The following is a 20,009-nucleotide window of genomic DNA, read 5'->3' as shown; positions in this document are numbered from 1 at the left end:
ATGCAGTTTCTATCTTAAGCATTTTTCTTTCCCTCTTCAAATAATCTTCCCTGAGTCACAGTGTGCTACTGACATACTCAGTTTGTAAAAAACTGTACTGACCTTTGAGATGAACCCTTTTATACCAGCCAATATTCCCCCAGTAGCACTGTTTCAAAGTACTATCATACTTAGGGTACCACCTAGAAGTTTTCTTCTCCTACATTGCTGAGTTGATATTGCTTTTACCCAGTATCTTTCAACTTTACTAGTGTACAAATGAGATGGCAAGAGGAAGTAAGTGGAGAGTGTTGCTAACATGATAGTCAATTCATGCTACAGCTTCGAGCTGCCCTGGTTAACTGTGCATTTAGACTGCTCGTCAACATCTGACTGTGGTCTGGTCACATCCTATTAGCTACCTGGTTTGTAGCAAAGCCTATTTGAATTAAATATTGTAGTTACTTAAGCTGGTGAAATAAAAATGGGAAAATAATAATTTGGTTCAATTTCTCAAAATTAAAATAGGATCATGTATTTTCAAAGTAGAAGCACGGGTTGCCTACAATGGTTTCATTCCACGACACTGGCATTGCATGCACTGTTGTCATATTTGATCTAAACACCACTTATTCACACAAGCAGAAGTGAAAGCATATTAGGATCAATACACTATTGAGACCATCATATGAAGACGATGTTCATTTGAACCTTTGCTGACTATACCCTAAAGGACTCCTCTTGACCCAAAGCCTTGCTCACAGGGGAGAATATAAATGTTTGTTGAATCGAGTGGACAAACGGAAGATTTTCCCTGTGGACATTCTTATGGAGGGTTATGGAGCAAAAAGATGCTTCGTTGGAAAAAGTTAATTTCTCTATTTGGAAAATAAAAACATGAGGACTGTGTAGGCCTGAGTCCCAGGAACTGCAGCCTGGGTCCCAAAGTGTATTGGACGCAAGCACACATCCTGAGAGAATCTCTGAGGCATGCACATGGCAACTGGGCACTTGTCCTGAAAGGCACTGTCAAGGTCTCCACGCTGTAGTCTGCCTGCCCCCCAATTTATCCACTACAGCAGGCAAGATGCAACACTGGCTTTTCCCTGATAAGAAGGGAACCAGTTCCAGGCAATCTGGGCAATAGAAGCTCACCATGGACCACTAAGTTGCCCCGAATAGAAACACTCCACATATTTGACTCAACCCAGTTGAAATGGAAAAGTCACAAGCACCTCATAAGAAATGCACAAAGCCAAGGGCAGGCTTTTCTGATTTGTATTTTGTTTTTTTGTTGTGGATTGGAATGGGAACACCATCTTCTGAGCTATGCTGCTCTAAGTACAAGGGGCCTCAGTTATGCTTTCTTGTAATAATAACCTAATCAAAGTCTACAGAGAAATTTGCTAGTATCAGTAGTTGTAAAGCCCTCCTCAAACTACCCTCCAAATTCATCTTCTCCTTCGGCTTTTTTTTTTTTTTTAAACAACGTATCATTTATCCAACAGACACTTACTGAGCACCTACTTTGTATTAAGCACTATGCTGAGAGCTGGGTGTCCCAAATCCCTGCTAGGGTCTGTAGTCCTGTTGGGAGACCTACTAGACCACAATTACAATACAATGGTTGTGGTTTGCTAGTGGAGGGTGTAAAGACTGCAGTGGAAATTTAGGGAAAAGAGCCTCAGGGTTGGCCAACGATTAGGGAAGGCTTCCTGGGGGAGTTGCACTTGAGATGAAACTTGAAGATTGAGGAATAATGCTCCTAAGTTCCCAGGGCCACTCCAGATAATGTAACAATAAACAGAAGAGTTTAAAGGAATGATACATAAGGATGGGTTTGGAGAATTATCTGTTGTTCACTATTGCTGAGGCATTAAAAACAAGTAATTTAGGGAAAAGTAACCTGAGTAGAGGCTGGAATATGAAGGGCTTTGTTCTCCTTCCAAAGGAGTCTTGACTTTGTCCTATAGTGTCTCCCATGAGGTTCAGGGTTCATGAGATCCCTGTGACCATTTTTATGTTTCTGTTTCAATGATAATTTTATTAATAATAAAATGGGAGAAGCTGTGGTAAAAACACCTTCCAGATAATCTGTATGACCATTTGCCACATAATTTTGGTGCCCATACTTATGTTTATTATTAAACTGGCACCAAGCCAACAGAGATGTACCAGTTAGAGGCCAAAGGAGATGTTGTTTGAACAAAGAGATCACTCTCGCTGAAAAAGTAAAGTAGGGGGAGAACTGAGTCACCATATATGGGTGCATGGTAGTAACGATAACAAAATAACTCAAAATAATCTGTGCCATCATGCTCTGAAACATATTCATATTGCAGAGGACAACTGAATTTCACAAAACAATGTGATTTGTTACATTAAATTAAAGCTGCTTATTTGAACATCGCTGGTTTTGTAGTTTTTTCATAATACATGTTTTTAAAAAAAACTTCGGGGGGTAATTAGGTAATTATTTATTTATTTTATTTTAATGGAGGTACTGGAGATTGAACCCAAGACCTCATGTATGCTAAGCATGCACTCTACCACTGTGCTATACCCTCCCCTCTTCATAATACATGTTTTTCCCTTTGGGTTTTACAGTTCTATAAATATAAACGGCAAGGAATGTCTACCTAGTTTCATGTTTTTTTAAACCAACTTAAGAAACATTTAAGATTTAAGTAAACACAAATCTGCAGGAGTTTTCTTTTTCTCTAAATAGGTCTATGCATTACCCAAGTAGGAAAGACAGGGCCAAAGACGACGTAAGAAATCTGAGCATATTGGTGTGAGCCGGTTACTGTGTTAGGAGACCACCATGGTAGTCACACAGAGGAAGGACAGCATGGAGACAAACGAAGATGAAAAGGCCACTAAGGGGATGACTGCCTGAGTCCTCGTATTTAAAGAACCCATTTGCTGGATACCAGAGGGCTGCTCTCGGGCACATGCCAGAGTGCTGTGGAATTAAATGCTGACCTGACAAACCAAGCTGTACCTGTGTTTCAGGGTATGCAGATCTAGCTCAAAGACACCCCAAACTTCTACCTGTGTCATCTATCAGAGGATTCTGTGATGATGCCTGAACTAAATTAGGACCAAATCCCAGGTTTTACTAAGGAGCTTAAAAAGTACACAAGAGAAGTTTCTATGTATCTGGTAACAAAAAAACAAACAGGCCCATGGCACATAGTTCCGAAGGCCAACTGGAGCTGAAATCTGTCTTCACCAAGCCGTGTGTCACTGGAGCCGCATCTACCCAGGGAAGGTGATTTGTTCTAATTTACACAAAGGCTGGATGAATTTGACAAGTCACAACCCTTGGAGAGGGCCGCATCTTCTGGAGAGGGTATTGTATGAAGGTATCTTATGGGCCAGCTATGACTTAATCCTGCTTTTCTGAGATTAAGTGCCATCAATATCACTCACCAGAACTCTCACAGTTCAATGAGAACAAAGGATTTTCTTCTTCCTGAAAGTTTTGTGGCACATAATTTCCCATAAAAAGGCAAAGCACCAACGCTCTCAACAAACACAAAGAAACAGATGCCCTCTGCTTACCTCAGGGGCCATCCAGAACGGGGTGCCAACAGACGTATTTCTTCGTAGACGTGTACTGGTAAGTTGAGCTGAGACACCTATGAGAAAAGGGTGTCACAACTGGGCAGTGAGCAGAGGATGATGCTAGACCAGGGATGGGCAAACTTTTTCCATAAAGGGTCAGATAGTAAACATCTTAGGCTTTGTGAGCCTGAGGCTCTGTCACAACTACTCAACTCTGTCACTGTCGTGCAAAAGCAACTTAGACAACACAGAAACAAACAAGTGTGGCTGTGTTTCCATAAATGTTATTTATGGATGCAATATAATTTTCAAGTGTGATAAAATACTCTTCTTTTGATTTTTTCCCCAACTATTTGAAAATGTAAAAATCACTCTTCACTCACAGGCTACACAAAAACAGGAGGCTGGCTGGATTCGGCTGACAGGCTATAGTTTGCCAACTGCAGTGTAGAAGGATGCATCAATCTATCTAAATCACTAGAATATTTTTTTTCCTAATGAACATTTCTATCTATACTGCTGCAGAAGTGGAATCAAAAGAAAACAACAAGAACTAGGATCAACCCCAAATATCTTCCTATTATATTTCCAAAAAAAGTCACAAGACATTTTTCTTAAAATGGTGCTTATTTTAGGGAGGAAGAAAATGGATGTGCATTATCTATAATAGAGCGTCAGCATAGACATAAAAAGTTTTCAGTGCCTTATCTTACCTAGAAGCCTAGAAACCTGTCAAGAAAAACATACTTGTCAAATGGAAAAAGAAATTGACTAATAATATTATTATATAGGGCTCAGTGCTAGGGACCTGAATTTTAATATAATTTCAATGTACTCTGCCTTAGTCTTCAGCCAGCCCTCTTCTTCTACCACAAGGGATGTAACGGTACACGGGATGACTGGACATCAAAAGACCTGTTTTCCACCCCAATTATGCCTTTTACTAATTGCATGACCTCAAGCAGACAACCGCACTCTGAGCCTCAGTTTTCTCATCTTCAAACTGGGGATAATGCTACTCATTAGACCTAACACAAAGTGTTCTTCTTAAATACCAAGTAAGAGAACAAATGTGAAAAGAATTTATAAACTTAAATTTTTTTAACAAATACAAGGTATTCTTTCATACCAAGCAGAAGTATAACTCAGCACTTAAGAGAATGACAAGGTGCTGTTGACGATGAGAACTTAGAAACCTGGATATGTGTACTCATCAGCAAAGAACACACCTTTGAAAACATCAGGCATAGATTTGCCAAAGACCTATGGATTGTTTTGGTGGGAGAATAGTTGTTGTACTAACCATTTGCATTCTTATACTTTATTAGGAAGCCAAAGAGGGCTCTTTAAACTCTATTGGCCATGGATAAATTTCCTATTTTACCAAGTTCTCCACTACAATTTTGATTTCTAAAAATTATACTTTTCTGTTATTAATTTCTAGACATTTCTTTCACAGCAACTGGAAGATCAGGAACCTTCTGCTGGAAGACTAGGAGCCTTCACCCTCATGCCAAATCATAAAGCTAGTGAGTGGATAAATCAGCTTTAATCTCCATCCTTATCCTTCTAGGCTCTTTCCCACATAACATATTCATTGCTCCCAGATTCTGTGCAAAATCTGTCTGATGTTATGCATACAGCACATTTGCAGAGTTATACCATTTCTTAGAAAGAGGAGCTTAAGACTTGAGCAAAGTGCCCCTCTGCTATTTTTTCCAGTTTGTTTTTTAGTAAATAGACCAGTACACTTAATGTAATTTCATTTACTTTGGGGTAATTTCTTCTGAGCAAATTATTCACTGACACATTTTAACACTGAATTTCTTCTTACCAGTAAAACAATGAACATTCAAAATCATCAATCTTTTCTCCTACTATGCTGCTATTGATAAAGAACATTTTTAAAGTGCTTCTGTAAATGGTTCCTCATTATTTATAACAATCATGCTGAAGTACTAACTGTTGTTGAACTAATTTAGAAGATTAAACCAATCAGTAGACTTAAAAAGGAAAGCCAAATGGTTTGTTGGTTTGCGACTATCAATCCACTAATGTTGCAAGGAGATATTTAATAGTTCTCTGGCCTTAGGTGACACTGCTCTGACACTGCTCTCTCACACTTCCCTTTCCTGTTCATGTTTCCAGTTCAAGCAGCCTCACAGGTAGCAGCAATAATCAAAATTTAAATGGATATTAGCTTCCAGACCCAAAGGACTATTTTACCTTCTGCTCACTGGGGATAAGTATGCCTAAGGCTAGAGAAAGTCATTTGAAAGACCAAACTGCTTTCTCTTTTCACATGCAAAAGAAGAAATGGCAAAATGTAAATTATAGATGATTGCCCTGAGATGTGAAATCCTTCCCAGAAAACCCAAGCTTTTCCACCAAATTCTTTTGAAACACTTTTATATTCTATCTTTAATAAAATTGCTTCTAAAGTTGAAAATAGAGTAACAAACAGCATCTCCTAGGGTGATCCATCTGGTGCACCCCTCACCCTCCAGCCTGTGTGGGACTCGAAAGTCCCCCCACCCCCACTGCACCCCCACCTTTGGTGTAGAAGAGAGGCCCCAGTCTTCTGAGATTGCAATAAATTGTTGCCTTTGGCTAAACCACACACATCAAGAAAACAAACGACAAACAGTCATTACCAAAGTCAACGAGCTTAACTCCTCCTTCTGTTGTCAGAAGAATGTTATTCCCCTTGACATCACGGTGGATGATTCGGTTATTGTGCAAATGCTGAAGGCCCTGCATGGTGTCCCACCATCACCAAACACCAGGAAAGAGAAAGGGAAAATTTGCACGGTTACTTTTAAACAATTACCATGCTATTGAAATTCTAATCAAAGTCCACATTTGGCTACACCTCCCTGCTACTGTACACCTTGCAGACCATAAGGCAGTTTCCCCTTGTTAATATGGTATGGGGTGCCAAACAATGACAAACTGCCCCTTCTGCCTCCAGCTTGATGGGCATGCTTACCAAGAGGGCCCCGTATAAGATGTATGAGATCACTGCTTCATCCAGCCGCTGGCCGCACCTGAGTAGACCTTTGACCAGCTCGGTGACGGAGCCCCCATTACACAGCTGCAAGAGGAGGTGCCGGGGAGAGAGACAGCAGAACACAGACAAAAAGAAAAGAAAAAGATGTTAAGAAGAAAAGGCTACTGATTATTGACCCAATGGAGTAAATTTGCAAATCACAAAACTTCAGGTTGGAACAATTAAATTTCAAATTTCCATTACACAGTCAAATCTAGTTCTTTGTGAGTCTGTGTGTATGTGAGTGTATTTATTCAAGGTGATGATTTATGAGTGAAAGTGCACAACCAAGAAGTCGATTTTTTAAATTGTCAAGTGAAATATAAAAGCACAAGTCATTATTTAGAAATTCAAAAGTATATAAGTAATCATGGTGACTGATATTTTTCATTTTACATGAGTATTATCTTTAAAAAAACATGCATTTTGAAAAAAAAAAAAAAGACCAAAAGAGGCGAGATGGACACCTTTGATATGTGGGAGGAAGTAAGTTTTATCTCAAACCTCCCCGGCTCCCATGCTGGCACTGCAGCATCAGAAGTCCAGCCAGCAGCTCTCTGAAGAGTTGACACCGCATGTCAGATGTATGGAGTGAAGCTGCCGCACATGTGCGTTCGACATTTTCATATTCAACTTCAGGAGTTCAGCAACTTTATGCACTTCTTTATTTTCCCTTGTAATTAAAAACACTGTAAAAGCATATCTTTCACATTTGCTCTTTGCTGTGTATTGTGTATTACTGAGATGTGAGAGTACATAAACCAGGTATACTATTCTTTCACAGTACCTTAAGGGTTTTCCAGGATAATTTTTACTAACTGCAGAAGGCAATGTGCAGGTTTGGGTTTGCAACATGCCATCTTAAATCAAGGGTTCTTAACTGCTGTGAGTAGGACATGGAAATACCTTGAAATTGCAGGAAGCACATTGTACATGCATCTTGCATTTTTCTGCGGAGAAAATTCAGAGATTTTGTCAGATTCTCAGAGCCATTCTGGTCCTTCTAAAGGTTAAGACCCTGCTTTAGAGACCTTGGTTCCTCCTGCCACTTTGTCTGCAATTTGGGAATTAACTAGTGAACAGTAGGGGAGTCCCCAGGGTTGTGGCTGCCTGAGTCAACTGACTTTTCTTAAGTAAGGATAGCTGAGGGAGTACAGATTAGCACCTTTCCTAAAAGAAGACAATTCTTTATTAGGATAATAATACATTAGGATCTATTCAACTCTAGTTGTGAACATCTGCAATGTTTTAACAAACGGTGCACAGATGTTTTTGTTTGATATGTGTACCATTCCCAGCCACATATGAGGCAGAGACCTTGCACACACATTAACAATCAAGATAACCTGGAGCTGAATCTGCCCATGTGTTTACCATTTAAGTTGCTCATAAATAACAGTATTTGACTTAAAATCTAATACAGAATTAGAAATCTTCAAAACTAGGAAAAAAATTACTATCTCTGAAGATGGAGTGAAATACACGGAGAGCTATAATGGTCCCATGAGTCTTGGATTATATAAAGTGTCCTTGGAATCCACTCTCTATCAACGACAGGTATAACTTGTAACTCAACACTGATCACTCACGTCCCTAATGTTGAGTACCAGGGTAATGTCTTCCAGAGGATTCTACAGTCTTCTGATTTCAACTATGTCTTACGTGACCGTGAAAGGGCAAATAACATTCAGTGTTCAATCTAATACTCTCTTGAGCAATGAATGCATTTTCAGTGTCATGATTCATAGAATAGTCTTAAAAGCTAAGCTTTTGACAAACATAAAATAATTTTCTCAGGACTCCCCAAATTTGATTCCATATTTCAAGGAACAAAACTTGGAGAATTCACCCCAGAGTCAAATAATGATCATGAAAGAATGTAGGACATGAACTAAGGGACGTTCTCAATCCAAGAACAGAAAAGCCTTTCTGGGGCTGACGGCACAGAGCTTGGAGAGCTTGAGAGAATAAGGTTAGAGTGAGGATGCCTCCTCCTGGGGAGAAGGTCTGTATAAAGGAATAATGATAATGAAATTTCATTTCTTATGAAGCTGTCTTTATTTGGGAATCTAAGGGGAGACCCCTTCACAGGAGCCTCGTGCCAACAAAGAGGTATCCATGTTGAGTGGGAATGACAGCAGAAGATGGTGAGACTCAGCAAGCCTGGGATTGTAACAGTTCCCTACAGCCTGTTCATGACTTGCAGGAGATTCAGAACTTTATGCCCCATTTGGGGACAGGGAAAAGGCTGGATTAAATAAGAAGGAAAGACAGTGAGGACTTCATGATAAGAAGGAATACCAGGGACCAGGGACATGGGGAGACACCAAAGGCGGACAGTAGAAGGACTCAGGGGTCACTACACAGTTGGAGGCCCCTGCCCTCACTGCCATGGCTTTACATGAGCACTTGCTATATCCAGATCCAGATGTCACCCCAGAGAAGCAAAGAGGAAGAGAAAAAGAGAAAACCATTAGAGAATGAAGTTCCTACCCGAATGACTAAGCTTTGAGCTGGATTGTGAAATGGGATATAAATTCTAGAACTTGACCCTTCCCAAAGAAACCACTCAGTGGACTAAGTTTAACAGAAAGAGTTAAAATCAGCTGTCTCCTCTAGGCAGGCTGGGGGCTCAAGGACAAAGTTGAGTTCAGTTATCAAAAAGCAGTTTACCTCTTTGCTCTCAACAGTGTGTGACTGTCCAGTTTTTATGACCCATTACTGCATCATGAATGCATCACAGTCCCTGCTGAGGTAGGGTGAAGAGGGAAGAGTCTGGGAAATCTCCCCAGAGAATGGAACATATACAGTGAGTCCAAAGGACAAAGGAGCTTATGGCCAGTGAACGAGAAGAAGGGCAGCCCTGGAAAAGGAACACTGTGTGTGCAAAGGAAGGGAGCACAAAAGACTGAGGGAGGTGTGTGTGTCTGTCTGCATGTGTATATATGTGTCTGTGTCTGTGTGTCTGTGAACTCTAAATGTTCTGCTACTGTTAGGACAAAGGGCCAGATTCCCAGAGCAGGGGGATGGGGAAGAAAGGTGGGGGACAGGAGATGACAGGTGTGCACTGCTAAGGAGTACGGGCTTTATTACTATACACACACTCATAATACCGTAATACACCATTAGATAGGAATGGTAAGCTATCGACAGGTTTTAGGTAGAGGTCTCTGTTCAGATTTCTAGAAAGATGATGACTTTGGTAGCAGATTGGAGGGTGGGCAGAATAGGAAGACCCTGGGAGCTGGACACCTAGTAGGAGATATTGAAGCAATCAAGAGAAGCAGGGTCAGAAAGTCAATAGTCTTGAGGACGCAGAATCAGGGGCAGAAAAGGGAGGCTTTTATGAAATAGAATTGACAGGAATTTCTGACCAACTGGATGTCAAAAGTTAAGAAGAGACAGAATCTAGGGATCTTGTGAGAATAAGAATATCGATAAAGTTCGTTGATTCTCTAAAGCCAAAGCAGTAACAGACCTGCAAAGCACTTTAACACCTTCATCAGAGCCACTCCTCAGCCTGGCTTCCATCTAAGGGAGACACATGCTTTACTGAATTGCAAGCATGCTATTAACCTTCTACCCAGAGAAAACTTAAAATTAAATGCTGGGTGATGAGTCAAGCTAACTCAACCCTGGAATTTTCCCCTGAGACCTCATTTTAAATTTGCCCTACTTTAAATCTGGCCACTTCTGCAATAGGAGCCTATTCAGTGGTATTTTATATAGGCGGCTAATTTATAAACTTCCTTCACAGCTCTGGAACCTATGGAAGGATTAAGAGCAGCAATTTTGTCAGCAGGATCAAAACTGAGCTGTGGATTTAAGAACAACAAAAGGATCAGACTCAATCGGTGCCTTTTGTTCACTAAATGTCAGAGTTTGAGAGCTGTCTGACTTCTTGCGTTCACAGAAACGTAATTAAACTGCCCAGGGCACCTTTAGAGAAAGTGGTCCTGTGAAGCTGATAAATCTACCAGCAAGGTTTTAAAAGGGCAGCCCATGGGAACAGGGAAAGGACTTTGGGTACTTGGATATAAAAAAGGAAAGCAGGTACATACTGACAATTGTCTAATAAGAGTAAATATTCAGTGAAATGGACTGAATATTTTAAAAGCATGACAAAGAATTATATTTAAATGCCTCAAATAAAATACTCCCCTTAGAGTTTTAAGTAGGCAGCCAAGCCTCCTACCCTACCCCTGAGGGTTGGCACCTGCAGGCTTTTCTTTCCGCCCACTCTGCCAGCCATAAGATTCAAATACAAAGGTATATCTCCATCCCTGCCTTTTTCCCTATGCCCTCAGCATTCAGGAAATGTGGCAGCTGGATGCATCTAGAACTTAATGAACATTTTGTTCCAAACCAAGAAAAATAGAAAAATCATTTACATTCCACATCTATTTTCCAAAACATCACTGAATATTGATTCAATCACAGTGTGTGCATTTGCTAAGATGGTCATAATTTCAAGCAATAAAATGTTCCTTGCTCAATAAGCCATCAACTTTCCTCCATGTTATTAAAGAATGGCCCATGCAACACAATCATCAGAGCTTTATTCTAGTCAAAGCTCCAACTTTCAAGTAGATACTGTACTGGCATGTTGATTTGCCCTAGTCAGAGGGCAGAATTAAGAATTTTTCAGTCCCTTTTGTTCAGTGCACTTTATCTCTCAAGGATGTTAGGTTCTACAGAGGGCATAAAGCAAAAAGTCAAGGATCGTCAAAATTACTCTAGAAGATGCCTTAGAGAGGACCACATTGGACACTGCTCACCTCTCAGGCCAAAACATGATTTTTCCTCCACACTATTGAGATAGATTGTGTTTATTTTACTGATAGCAGGTAAAAATCTCTGGAAGGTTGGGTGGCAGGTTGGGAAGACGCTCACACTAGTAGAGGGAGGAGGGCCCAAGACTTCCACCTCCCATTTCAGGCTCTCTCCAGGGCGCATGCATAGAATGGTGGGTGGGTAGAATCACTCCCATGCCTTGGCTTCTCACTCTTGCTTTTGCTGAGCACGTACAGCACACGGATATAGCATGCAATTCAGCTGCATTTCAATTTCCTCCCTTCTCCACTCCCAAGTGTTCTGCACATTCCTCTGGGCCCCCAGCATGCCAGTGATTCTCATTTTAGAACCCTGCCGGAACCTGCCATCTGCGTCAGCAGCATTCAGTGCTCCAGTATCTTCCAACCCTCTCTGACCAATGAGAACTGCCCAGGGCTACGCTCCAGACCATCACAGTGCCGCTGTGACCCTGCTTTGCTAATATGATTCACTTGATTCATGCCACATTATCGATGGGTGAAAATGGTTTAAAGTGTTAACTTGCAATGATATTGGGGCCTAGACTAGACTTTTTAGAGCCTTAAGTAAAATGCAAAAGCTGAACAGAAGTATCTTTTTCCCCCTCTGGCTTCTAGATACTGAACTTATACACAGATCTCTGGGGGGAAAAACAGATTTAAAAAATGATTCTTTTATCTGGTTTTAAAATATAAGGACTGTTCCTTTGTTTTTTTGTTTTTACTTTACATTCTTATTTATTAACACTCTAAACCCTAAACCAATTCTTTTCATTTGAACATGTGATGATTCATGTTGAAATGAACAGTATTTACATACTGAAGGTTTCATATTAAAAGGAAAAAAGGAAAAACGTATTTCATGTCTTAGCACATACTAGGCATTTTTTCTGAGTACTGTGCTTTTCTTAAAGGTCTTATATCTTATTATATTTCATTTAGGTAAGAGACGATAGGACTTACAGATTTTTCAGATTTAATATTAACTTAGAATAAAATTTATTCACAAATTTTCCAAAATATTATTATGTATGAGTGTTGTCTCTCCACATCTTTCTCATATAGTAGGTATCTGTCATGAAAGAAAGCTTTGCCTTGCTTTCTGCTAAAAATTAGTAATTAATTTCAGAAATGACATATTTATTTGCTTTTGTTTTCAGAGTTGTAGTGATTTAAGAGGGTTATTGATAACATTTTTCTATCCTCTAGAATTACTCTGTGGAATAGCTTCTCACTGGTCCTTTCATCGTATTTGACAAGGAAAGACCAAAGGCAACATAAATTTAATCTCAACACACAGGATGAGGGGGACAGTATTAAATGGATCATAGTTTTATTGTGCAAGTCTCCTAAGGCACTCTTAAAAAAGGTTGCAGATGGAGCAACATGGTCAAGGTGCTATGACCAAGGACTGTCATCATCTGCTCTGCATGTGTTGGAGGTGTGTGTGTATGTGTGATCAGAAACTGTTAGAGCAGGCAGATAGCTAGATATGAGCAGAGAAAGGGAGACGCAGGCCAAATGGCAGGAATTGGGCAAACAGGAGGCGCAAGAGCCAAATGCAGGAAACCATACATCATGTAAACAAGAAGAGCCCCTGAGTAAAGAAAGAAAAGCAGGAACCTCTGGGCTCATAAGCAGCCATTTTGAGGTGGCAAGTGGCCTGGAAAGTGGCCAAAAAAGAAAGGGGGCAAAAGGCAGGAATCTCCAGTGTCTGAACGTAACATTTTGCTTATTATGCCCTCATTTCAATAAAATTAGCCTTGCAGATTAGAAGTATCCATCATGCAACGACGCCATGACACTTTCGATCCAGGCTAAATACGGACAAAAATCCCTCCTCCCTTTGGAAAGGTGGAGTTGGGATGAAAATCAGGGAATATGACCCCAAACCCTTCCCTCCCCAATGAATATTCTGCTCATTCATTTTTTACACTCTATGTAAACAACTTGCCAAAGAAACTCAGGGCAGTCCCTCATGAGAGTCTGCCTGCTCTCCCCTTGAAAGTGTTCTATCTATCCCTTAATAAATCCTCACTTTACTTTTTTAACTTCCACGTCTTGTCTCTGAATTCTTTCTGGGGCAGGAAAAGAACCTAGTCACTGGCAACAGAACTACTGCCATCCCAACCAGAGGTCCAATGTTCCCCAGACTCCAAAGGCAGTGCCACTGACAGCAATAGCACATGATGGGAGAAAAATGCTGAAGTGTGGTTTTCCTCCAATTCTGCCATGGAACTCATTATGTGACCATAGGCATGTCACTCCTTCTCTGGGTCTCCTTTCATCAACTGGACACTAGGAGAGTGACCTGAAGGAAGGCCAAGGTTCTGGTCACCTCTAGGAGCCCAGGAATCCCTGTATCTATAAGCATATTGGAGGCACTGAACAAAACCTAATCCCCAGCAGCCTGGCAAGAACAGACCACTCCGGGACAGAAGAGACTGAGAACACTTGGTTCTCCATGCCATCAACTCTGGCATGGGCCAACACAACCTGCAAAAGGTATAATAGCAGCATATTGTATTGCTGAGGTATGAATAATTCAGTGTGCCAGAGCAACCTCATTATCTGCACGTCGTCACCCTGAAAAGCAAGGATAGTCTGCAGGGAAGCATCTGTACAAGGCTCAGCTCATAGTTCTGGCTTCCTTCTCATCTTTCAAGGCCAGGTGTGGCCCTTTCTGGGCTTATATCTGGTCACTCCTCCTCAGGAAGAGCATTTATTCTCAAGGTGATCACAGATCTGAGCAGCCCATCGGCCCACCTGGTGACATGGAGGAAGGGAAGACCCCTTTTTTGACCTTGGAAAATTCCTGGAAGTTCCAGTTTTCTATGTCTGAATGCAGAGTCTTTTTGAGTCAGGGGGTAAAATGAAAAGAAACTAAGACTTCTTGGTCACTGTACTTAACATTATCAAATCATAATGAGGTTTAAAACACAGAGATCTTACACAGCTTAAGAAGAATATAATCAGAGACCCTGGAAACGACACTTTCCATGTCTCATAAAAATCAGCATTCAAAAAACTAATGTTATTCTAGAGCTTCAATGGCAGGGTAAAATCTGTAATATTCTCAGGGAGGGGTAGGAAATAATAAAATCCAAAAGATGATACTTTGAGAATGTGTTACATGACTTAACAGCCAACTAAACAGACAAAGATGGTTTCTGAAAACCAAAACCCCTTAAATCTTTATATTCTGAGGAAGGCAATTGATGTGACAGAAAAGTTCAAGACAGGTTCCCTGCAGATTATCCCACTGGAACAGAATAAATGAATTCCCCCATACATGGTTGCTACGGCAGCCAGTATACATTGTCTCATGCTCAGGCCCTCCCAGAGCCAGGTGGAAGGTTTTGACAAGAGACCCCAGATGGTGGGTGAATCGAGGGCTGGCCTCTCCTTTGTTGCTTCTCTCTTAAAGCTTTCACATATGTCCCTGGGCTCCTGGATCACATGTGTGACCTCAGGCATGGAGGCATATGCTGCCACAGAGGGGTGGAGTCCAGAGCAGAACAGGGTGGGCCTAGTGAGCATGAGGCAATATAACAGAGCTGTCCAAAAATACTGATTTCATATGTTGTCATTGTGTCTTTGCCATTTTAGGCCCATGGAGGAACTGGACTTGTAAGGAACAGACTCTTCTGCATCATACCCATTAACAAGGGAGAAGAAAAGCAATACTACAGTGGATACAGTGGTGCTCCCTTCAGAGCACATGCTGCCAGGAATATCAGCTGCTCCCTGTTCCCAGGTCCCAGTGGCACCTCTCACCAGGAATTGTGCCCAGCTACAGGGAACTGCCTCCCCCAAGGCCACACCCCCTCCCAGGGTGGCATGCAGTCAGTGACCATCTGATGCAGAGATAAAATCCAGGAGAACCCTGCAAGAGCATCCCAGGCCTTTGTCTCCCTGAGGACAGGCTGAGACCTCTGTGGCAACCACACTGCTGTTCAGTGTCTCCCTTCCCTAATCCCACCTTCCTCACGTCCTTCCAGGTCTAGCTCCTGCAGGAGCCCTCCAATACCCTGCCATACACAATTCTTAGAGTCTGTTTTCAGGGAATCCAACCTAAGATGATGATTAGTGAACATAAATGGGCTGATTCAAACTTGGCAAACGAGAAAACCTTGGGTTAACAGTTTTAGAAAACATGTTCCAATCAATTGGAACATGTTTTCTATGAAATGTTTCCAGCTTAGGGTAGAAAATAACATTTCCAACTATATTTCTCTGTTAGAAGAAAAGATTATTAAACTTTTGAAGCAGAGAAATGTGAACATTCTCAGCACACAGACTACCTGTAAGAACTGCAGAGGAGGACACCACATCTGGTGAGGTACCTGTGACATGCAGGAGGGACCACCTCCCCAAATGTGTGTCTTCTACTATTTAGGCAACAATGGCTCTGCTTGCCCTTGGCACTCTGTCTGAATTGCTGTTTACTCAATGGGAGCCTCTTACCTCCAGGACCAGCCACAGCTGTCCTCCCACACAGTGATCCGCCTTGTAAAACATCCCATAAAACTTTACAACGTTGGGATGATTTGGAAGAAACTGCAAAATGTTGTATTCTGCCTCAATCTCTTCATCCATATCCTACACAAGGTACAAAATGCATGTTGGATTAGGTATAATGTGTGGGGAAGGGTACAGGTATGATATCATGATCAAGCAACCAGTTAATAAAGCATATTTAGTCTGCATTTTAATGGCATCATTAACATATCTTGAAAAAACCTAACACTGGATATTTAGAGCCCAACTAAAGCTTTCTAACTATTATATCAACAAAATATCTTCATTACATATTTTAATAATATTATAAAGATTTTTTTAATTTAAAAATGTCTGAATATGCAAAGCAATTATGGAGAAATAGCTCAAAGGGACCCAACCAGGATAGGGCACATAACCACACTGTGCAAAACAGTGCACAGCATTATAACCTCGGTGTTCAGTATTCTGAAATAGGATGCCAAGGTAAGATGACTGAATACCACAAGTCTGGATGACTTTGTAACTTATTGAGAGACCAGCCTCTGTATAAGCCAAATATATCACTCTTTCCAAGAGAATAACTTTTGAAGAGCCCAGGGGACCAAAACCAAAACAATAGTAAAATGGACAAAAAAGGGAAAATCAAGGACAGTTTTAACTCCAAATGGAGTCCGTTCATTCAGATGATCTGAGGACGTATAACTCATTTTGAGATTTTAAGTCAGGTTTCATTATCCCTAGAAAATTATCCATAGAACCAGGAAAGAAGTTGAAAGCTCAGTGTGCATGAAACACTATATTGTGGTTATAATTTATAACCATTACTTACACTGATTGGATCTAGAATTTTTACTGCAGCCAGGCTCCCATCTCTCTTGTTAGTTACTTTGTAGACCTTGCCATAGGTGCCTTTACCTATGGTCTCTATAATTTCCCAGGTATCTGTAGGATCTGGAAGTGACTCAAGTCCAAGCATTGTGGGGTTGTAATGAAACAATCCATACAGATGTTTCCTGGTGGGAAGAAGAGTTTGTTATGTGCAGCAGATCACAGGATTATTAGCACCAGTGGGCTTCTGAAAAAAGAATATTTTTTTTCAATCTACCATATAGCACAGAGAACTATATTAAATATCTTGTAATAACCTATAACAGAAAATAATCTGAGAAAGAATATGTGTATGTATATGTATAACTGAATCTCTTTACTGTACATCTGAAACTAACACAACATTGTAAATCAACTATATGTCAATTTTTTTTAATGGGAAAAAATATATTTATTTCTTAACCAACAACCCTGTGATACTTTTGTTTTCTTTTCCTGTTCTGTTTTAACTAGATTTTTTTAAAAGGGATTTGAAGCCTCCTTAAGACATGAGGGTAGAAGACAGAGAGGTGGCGGACATGATTCTGAAACATCTTTGAAAACACAATTCTAAAAGGAGAGATTATATTCACACTGCAGGAGGGAGTAAAATGGCCAAAGAGGAGGTCCAGTCATGACCAGACAATCATCACTCTAGGTTGCTGAGTGGTGGCTGCTTTTGCTGCCAGTGAAAATGGCTGAAAGCCATAGGTCTAAGATCTTTGTGCCCAGGTTATAGTACCTAGACCAGGCCTCCCTGATGGTCACTGGAATCCAGTATCCAGCCTCTATGTGCAAAGTCTGGGCTGTTAGGAAGAAGGATCTGGTGCCCGTACCAGGCATCAGTCAGTGCACAGTAACCACTGCCATCCAGGTCTTGGGTCCTGCAAGGATTAGTCAAGCCCAGGCCCCATCCACACAGCAACAGCATAGTGTGGGAATCGCACTGAGTGGTTAACCAGAAGCTGCAAACTCACTCTGCCTTAGCAGTACTTGATTTAATAAGGACACAGCTCCGTGGAGTTTAAGACCTTTTAAGTACCAGCAGCAAGCTTGATAGGCAAACAAAGTCACCCGAGACTGATCCCACAAAAAAGCCCCGTTGCTCCCAGGCTAGAAGGGTCCCAACCCCAGTCTGCTTCTAACCCCAGGGAAGGGGCCATCAGGCTCCAACAGCACGAGCCACAGCATTCAACCCTGACACCGTGGCTGGGTGTCCGCCCAGGGTGAGCACTTCTGCCTCACGCTGGGCAATCCAATTTGTACTTCTAATACTTCTAATTCTAATTATCTTCTAGACTGCAGTCTCTCAAGACACAGCCTTCTGACTTGGAACAAAAATCTACTTTTTATCCTTACTCTTTCTGATGGGAACATTTCAAAGATACTGAAAACCATTACCAAAACAAAACAAAACAAAATCCCAATAGCTGTGGAGTTGATACTGGAAGGGAATCTGTCCTTCCAGGGTTCACCTGGCAGGTGTACCATGCTCTTAAGGGTCCTCCAACCAGCACCTCGAGAGACCAGTGCAGGCTCACCCTGGGCTGAGACACTGACCATAAATGGTCAACTGGACACACACCTCCTGCCTTTCAACCACTATTTCAAGATTGGAACAAACAAACCTTTCCTCCTGGCCAGCGTTTCACAAAATCAATCTTTCTCACCAGGTGTTTCACAATTTTTGCCACACGTGTACATTACCTGCACTATTAGTTACTAACTACATGTATATTACTTGCTTTTGCATACAAACAAATGTCCTTTAAAGGCACTTTATATCCCTTCCCTAAATCATTTGCCATATATCAAAATTATTGAAAAAAGATGATTATGCTAAAAACAATAGTTGTCCAAGTCCAGCCAGATGCTGTTGCCCTCTGTTCTGTTGGAGAAAGGAAGATCATGGAGTGACAGGGTGGAATTAAAGACTAGCAAATCTAAATCTCTAGACTAGAATCTAAAAAAAAAAAAAAAAAGATAAAAATTCTATTTACAAACCAGATTCACAGACATAGAAAACAAACTATGGTTACCAAAGGGGAAAGGGTGGGGAGGGATAAATTAGGGGTTGGGGAATTAATAGACACACATTACTATATACAAAATAGATAAACAACAAGGTCCTACTGTACATAACATAGGGAACTGTATTCAATTTCTTGTAATAACATATAATGGAAAAAATCTGAAAATACATATATATATATATATATATATATATATATATATATATATATATATGTATATGTATAACTGAATCTCTTTGCTATGTATCTGAAACTAAGATTGTTAATCAACTACACTTCAATAAAAAATTTATTTTAAAAAGACTAGCACAAACTTTTCCCTAACATCATCAGAAGACATAAAAGAGAATTAGCAAGGGAATAATTTTGGCACCATATGTTTCAGTGTCCTTTATTGCAAGGTCACCAAAACCCCTCAACACTTTGAGAACTCCTCTAGGCTCAGCTTCTACAAGAGCAGAAAGCGGACTGGCTAGGGGTGCTGGTCAAGGCCAGACAAGAAGGGATACAGAGGGGAGTGAGATGTGCTTTCTAGAGGGAAGAACCGGGCCCATCAGCCTACATAGACGGTCCCTGTGGCCCCACCAGAAGGGACACTTGCATCTGGGCTCAGTGCCTTGACACAGAGGCGCTCAAGTCAAATTGCCTGCAAAACCCAGGCCCCGCCCAGACCAGCTCTGAGAGTAGCCTCATCTCTTTGCGCCCCATCATGGTGCTGCTGCATCCTACTTCACAGAGTCACTATGTGAGGATGAGGGGATGATGATAGAATAAAGTGGGCACAGTGAGCACTCAGCGAGTGTCATCTGCCATCACAAGGGCCCAGCACCAAGTTGGGCTTCAGAACAGGCAAGGCTTGACAGAGCTTCCTGCTGTTTTATTTCACCCTGAGCCACACACCAAACAAGAACCAAATTCGTTTTTCTCCAATCAGTAACGTGCTTCAGACCAGTGGCTGGAATTTGGTGTGTGTGTGCAAGTGAAATTAAATCAGGGAATGTGGCAGCGGGAAAAGACTGCAGAGGCCATCGAATCAAGTGGTTTGCTAATTATTTTTGGCCACAACATCCTTCTGTGAAATGAAATCTCATTTAGAATGCTGATGGACAAACTGAGAGAAGCAGTACAGCTCCGGCTGAGGCGGGCTGGGGAACCAAGTGCCTGTCCTGTGCCTCCTTCAGGAGACCAACGGGGTGA

The 20,009-nt window shown here is 41.2% G+C and overlaps 1 protein-coding gene across 2 annotated transcripts in view; it reads right to left on the bottom strand.

Annotated features, from left to right (window-relative positions):
• The window catches only part of MYO3B (myosin IIIB), a 346,597-nt gene that overhangs the window by 325,643 nt on the left and 945 nt on the right, over nucleotides 1-20,009 (bottom strand). For both annotated transcript variants that reach the window (XM_074363854.1, XM_074363855.1), the window contains exons 2-6: nucleotides 16,742-16,925; nucleotides 15,877-16,011; nucleotides 6,539-6,643; nucleotides 6,204-6,303; nucleotides 3,547-3,623 (exon numbers count right to left, since the gene is read on the bottom strand). In XM_074363854.1, the coding sequence (XP_074219955.1) occupies nucleotides 3,547-3,623; nucleotides 6,204-6,303; nucleotides 6,539-6,643; nucleotides 15,877-16,011; nucleotides 16,742-16,888 (564 nt within the window). In that variant the 5' untranslated portion in view covers nucleotides 16,889-16,925. The remainder of the gene's footprint in view (nucleotides 1-3,546; nucleotides 3,624-6,203; nucleotides 6,304-6,538; nucleotides 6,644-15,876; nucleotides 16,012-16,741; nucleotides 16,926-20,009) is intronic.

The sequence above is a fragment of the Camelus bactrianus genome, chromosome 5 (genome assembly GCF_048773025.1).
Source record: "Camelus bactrianus isolate YW-2024 breed Bactrian camel chromosome 5, ASM4877302v1, whole genome shotgun sequence".
Classification (NCBI taxonomy): Eukaryota; Metazoa; Chordata; class Mammalia; order Artiodactyla; family Camelidae; genus Camelus; species Camelus bactrianus.
Note: the sequence above shows the minus strand (reverse complement) of the source record. Positions and strands in the feature narration are given on the sequence as shown.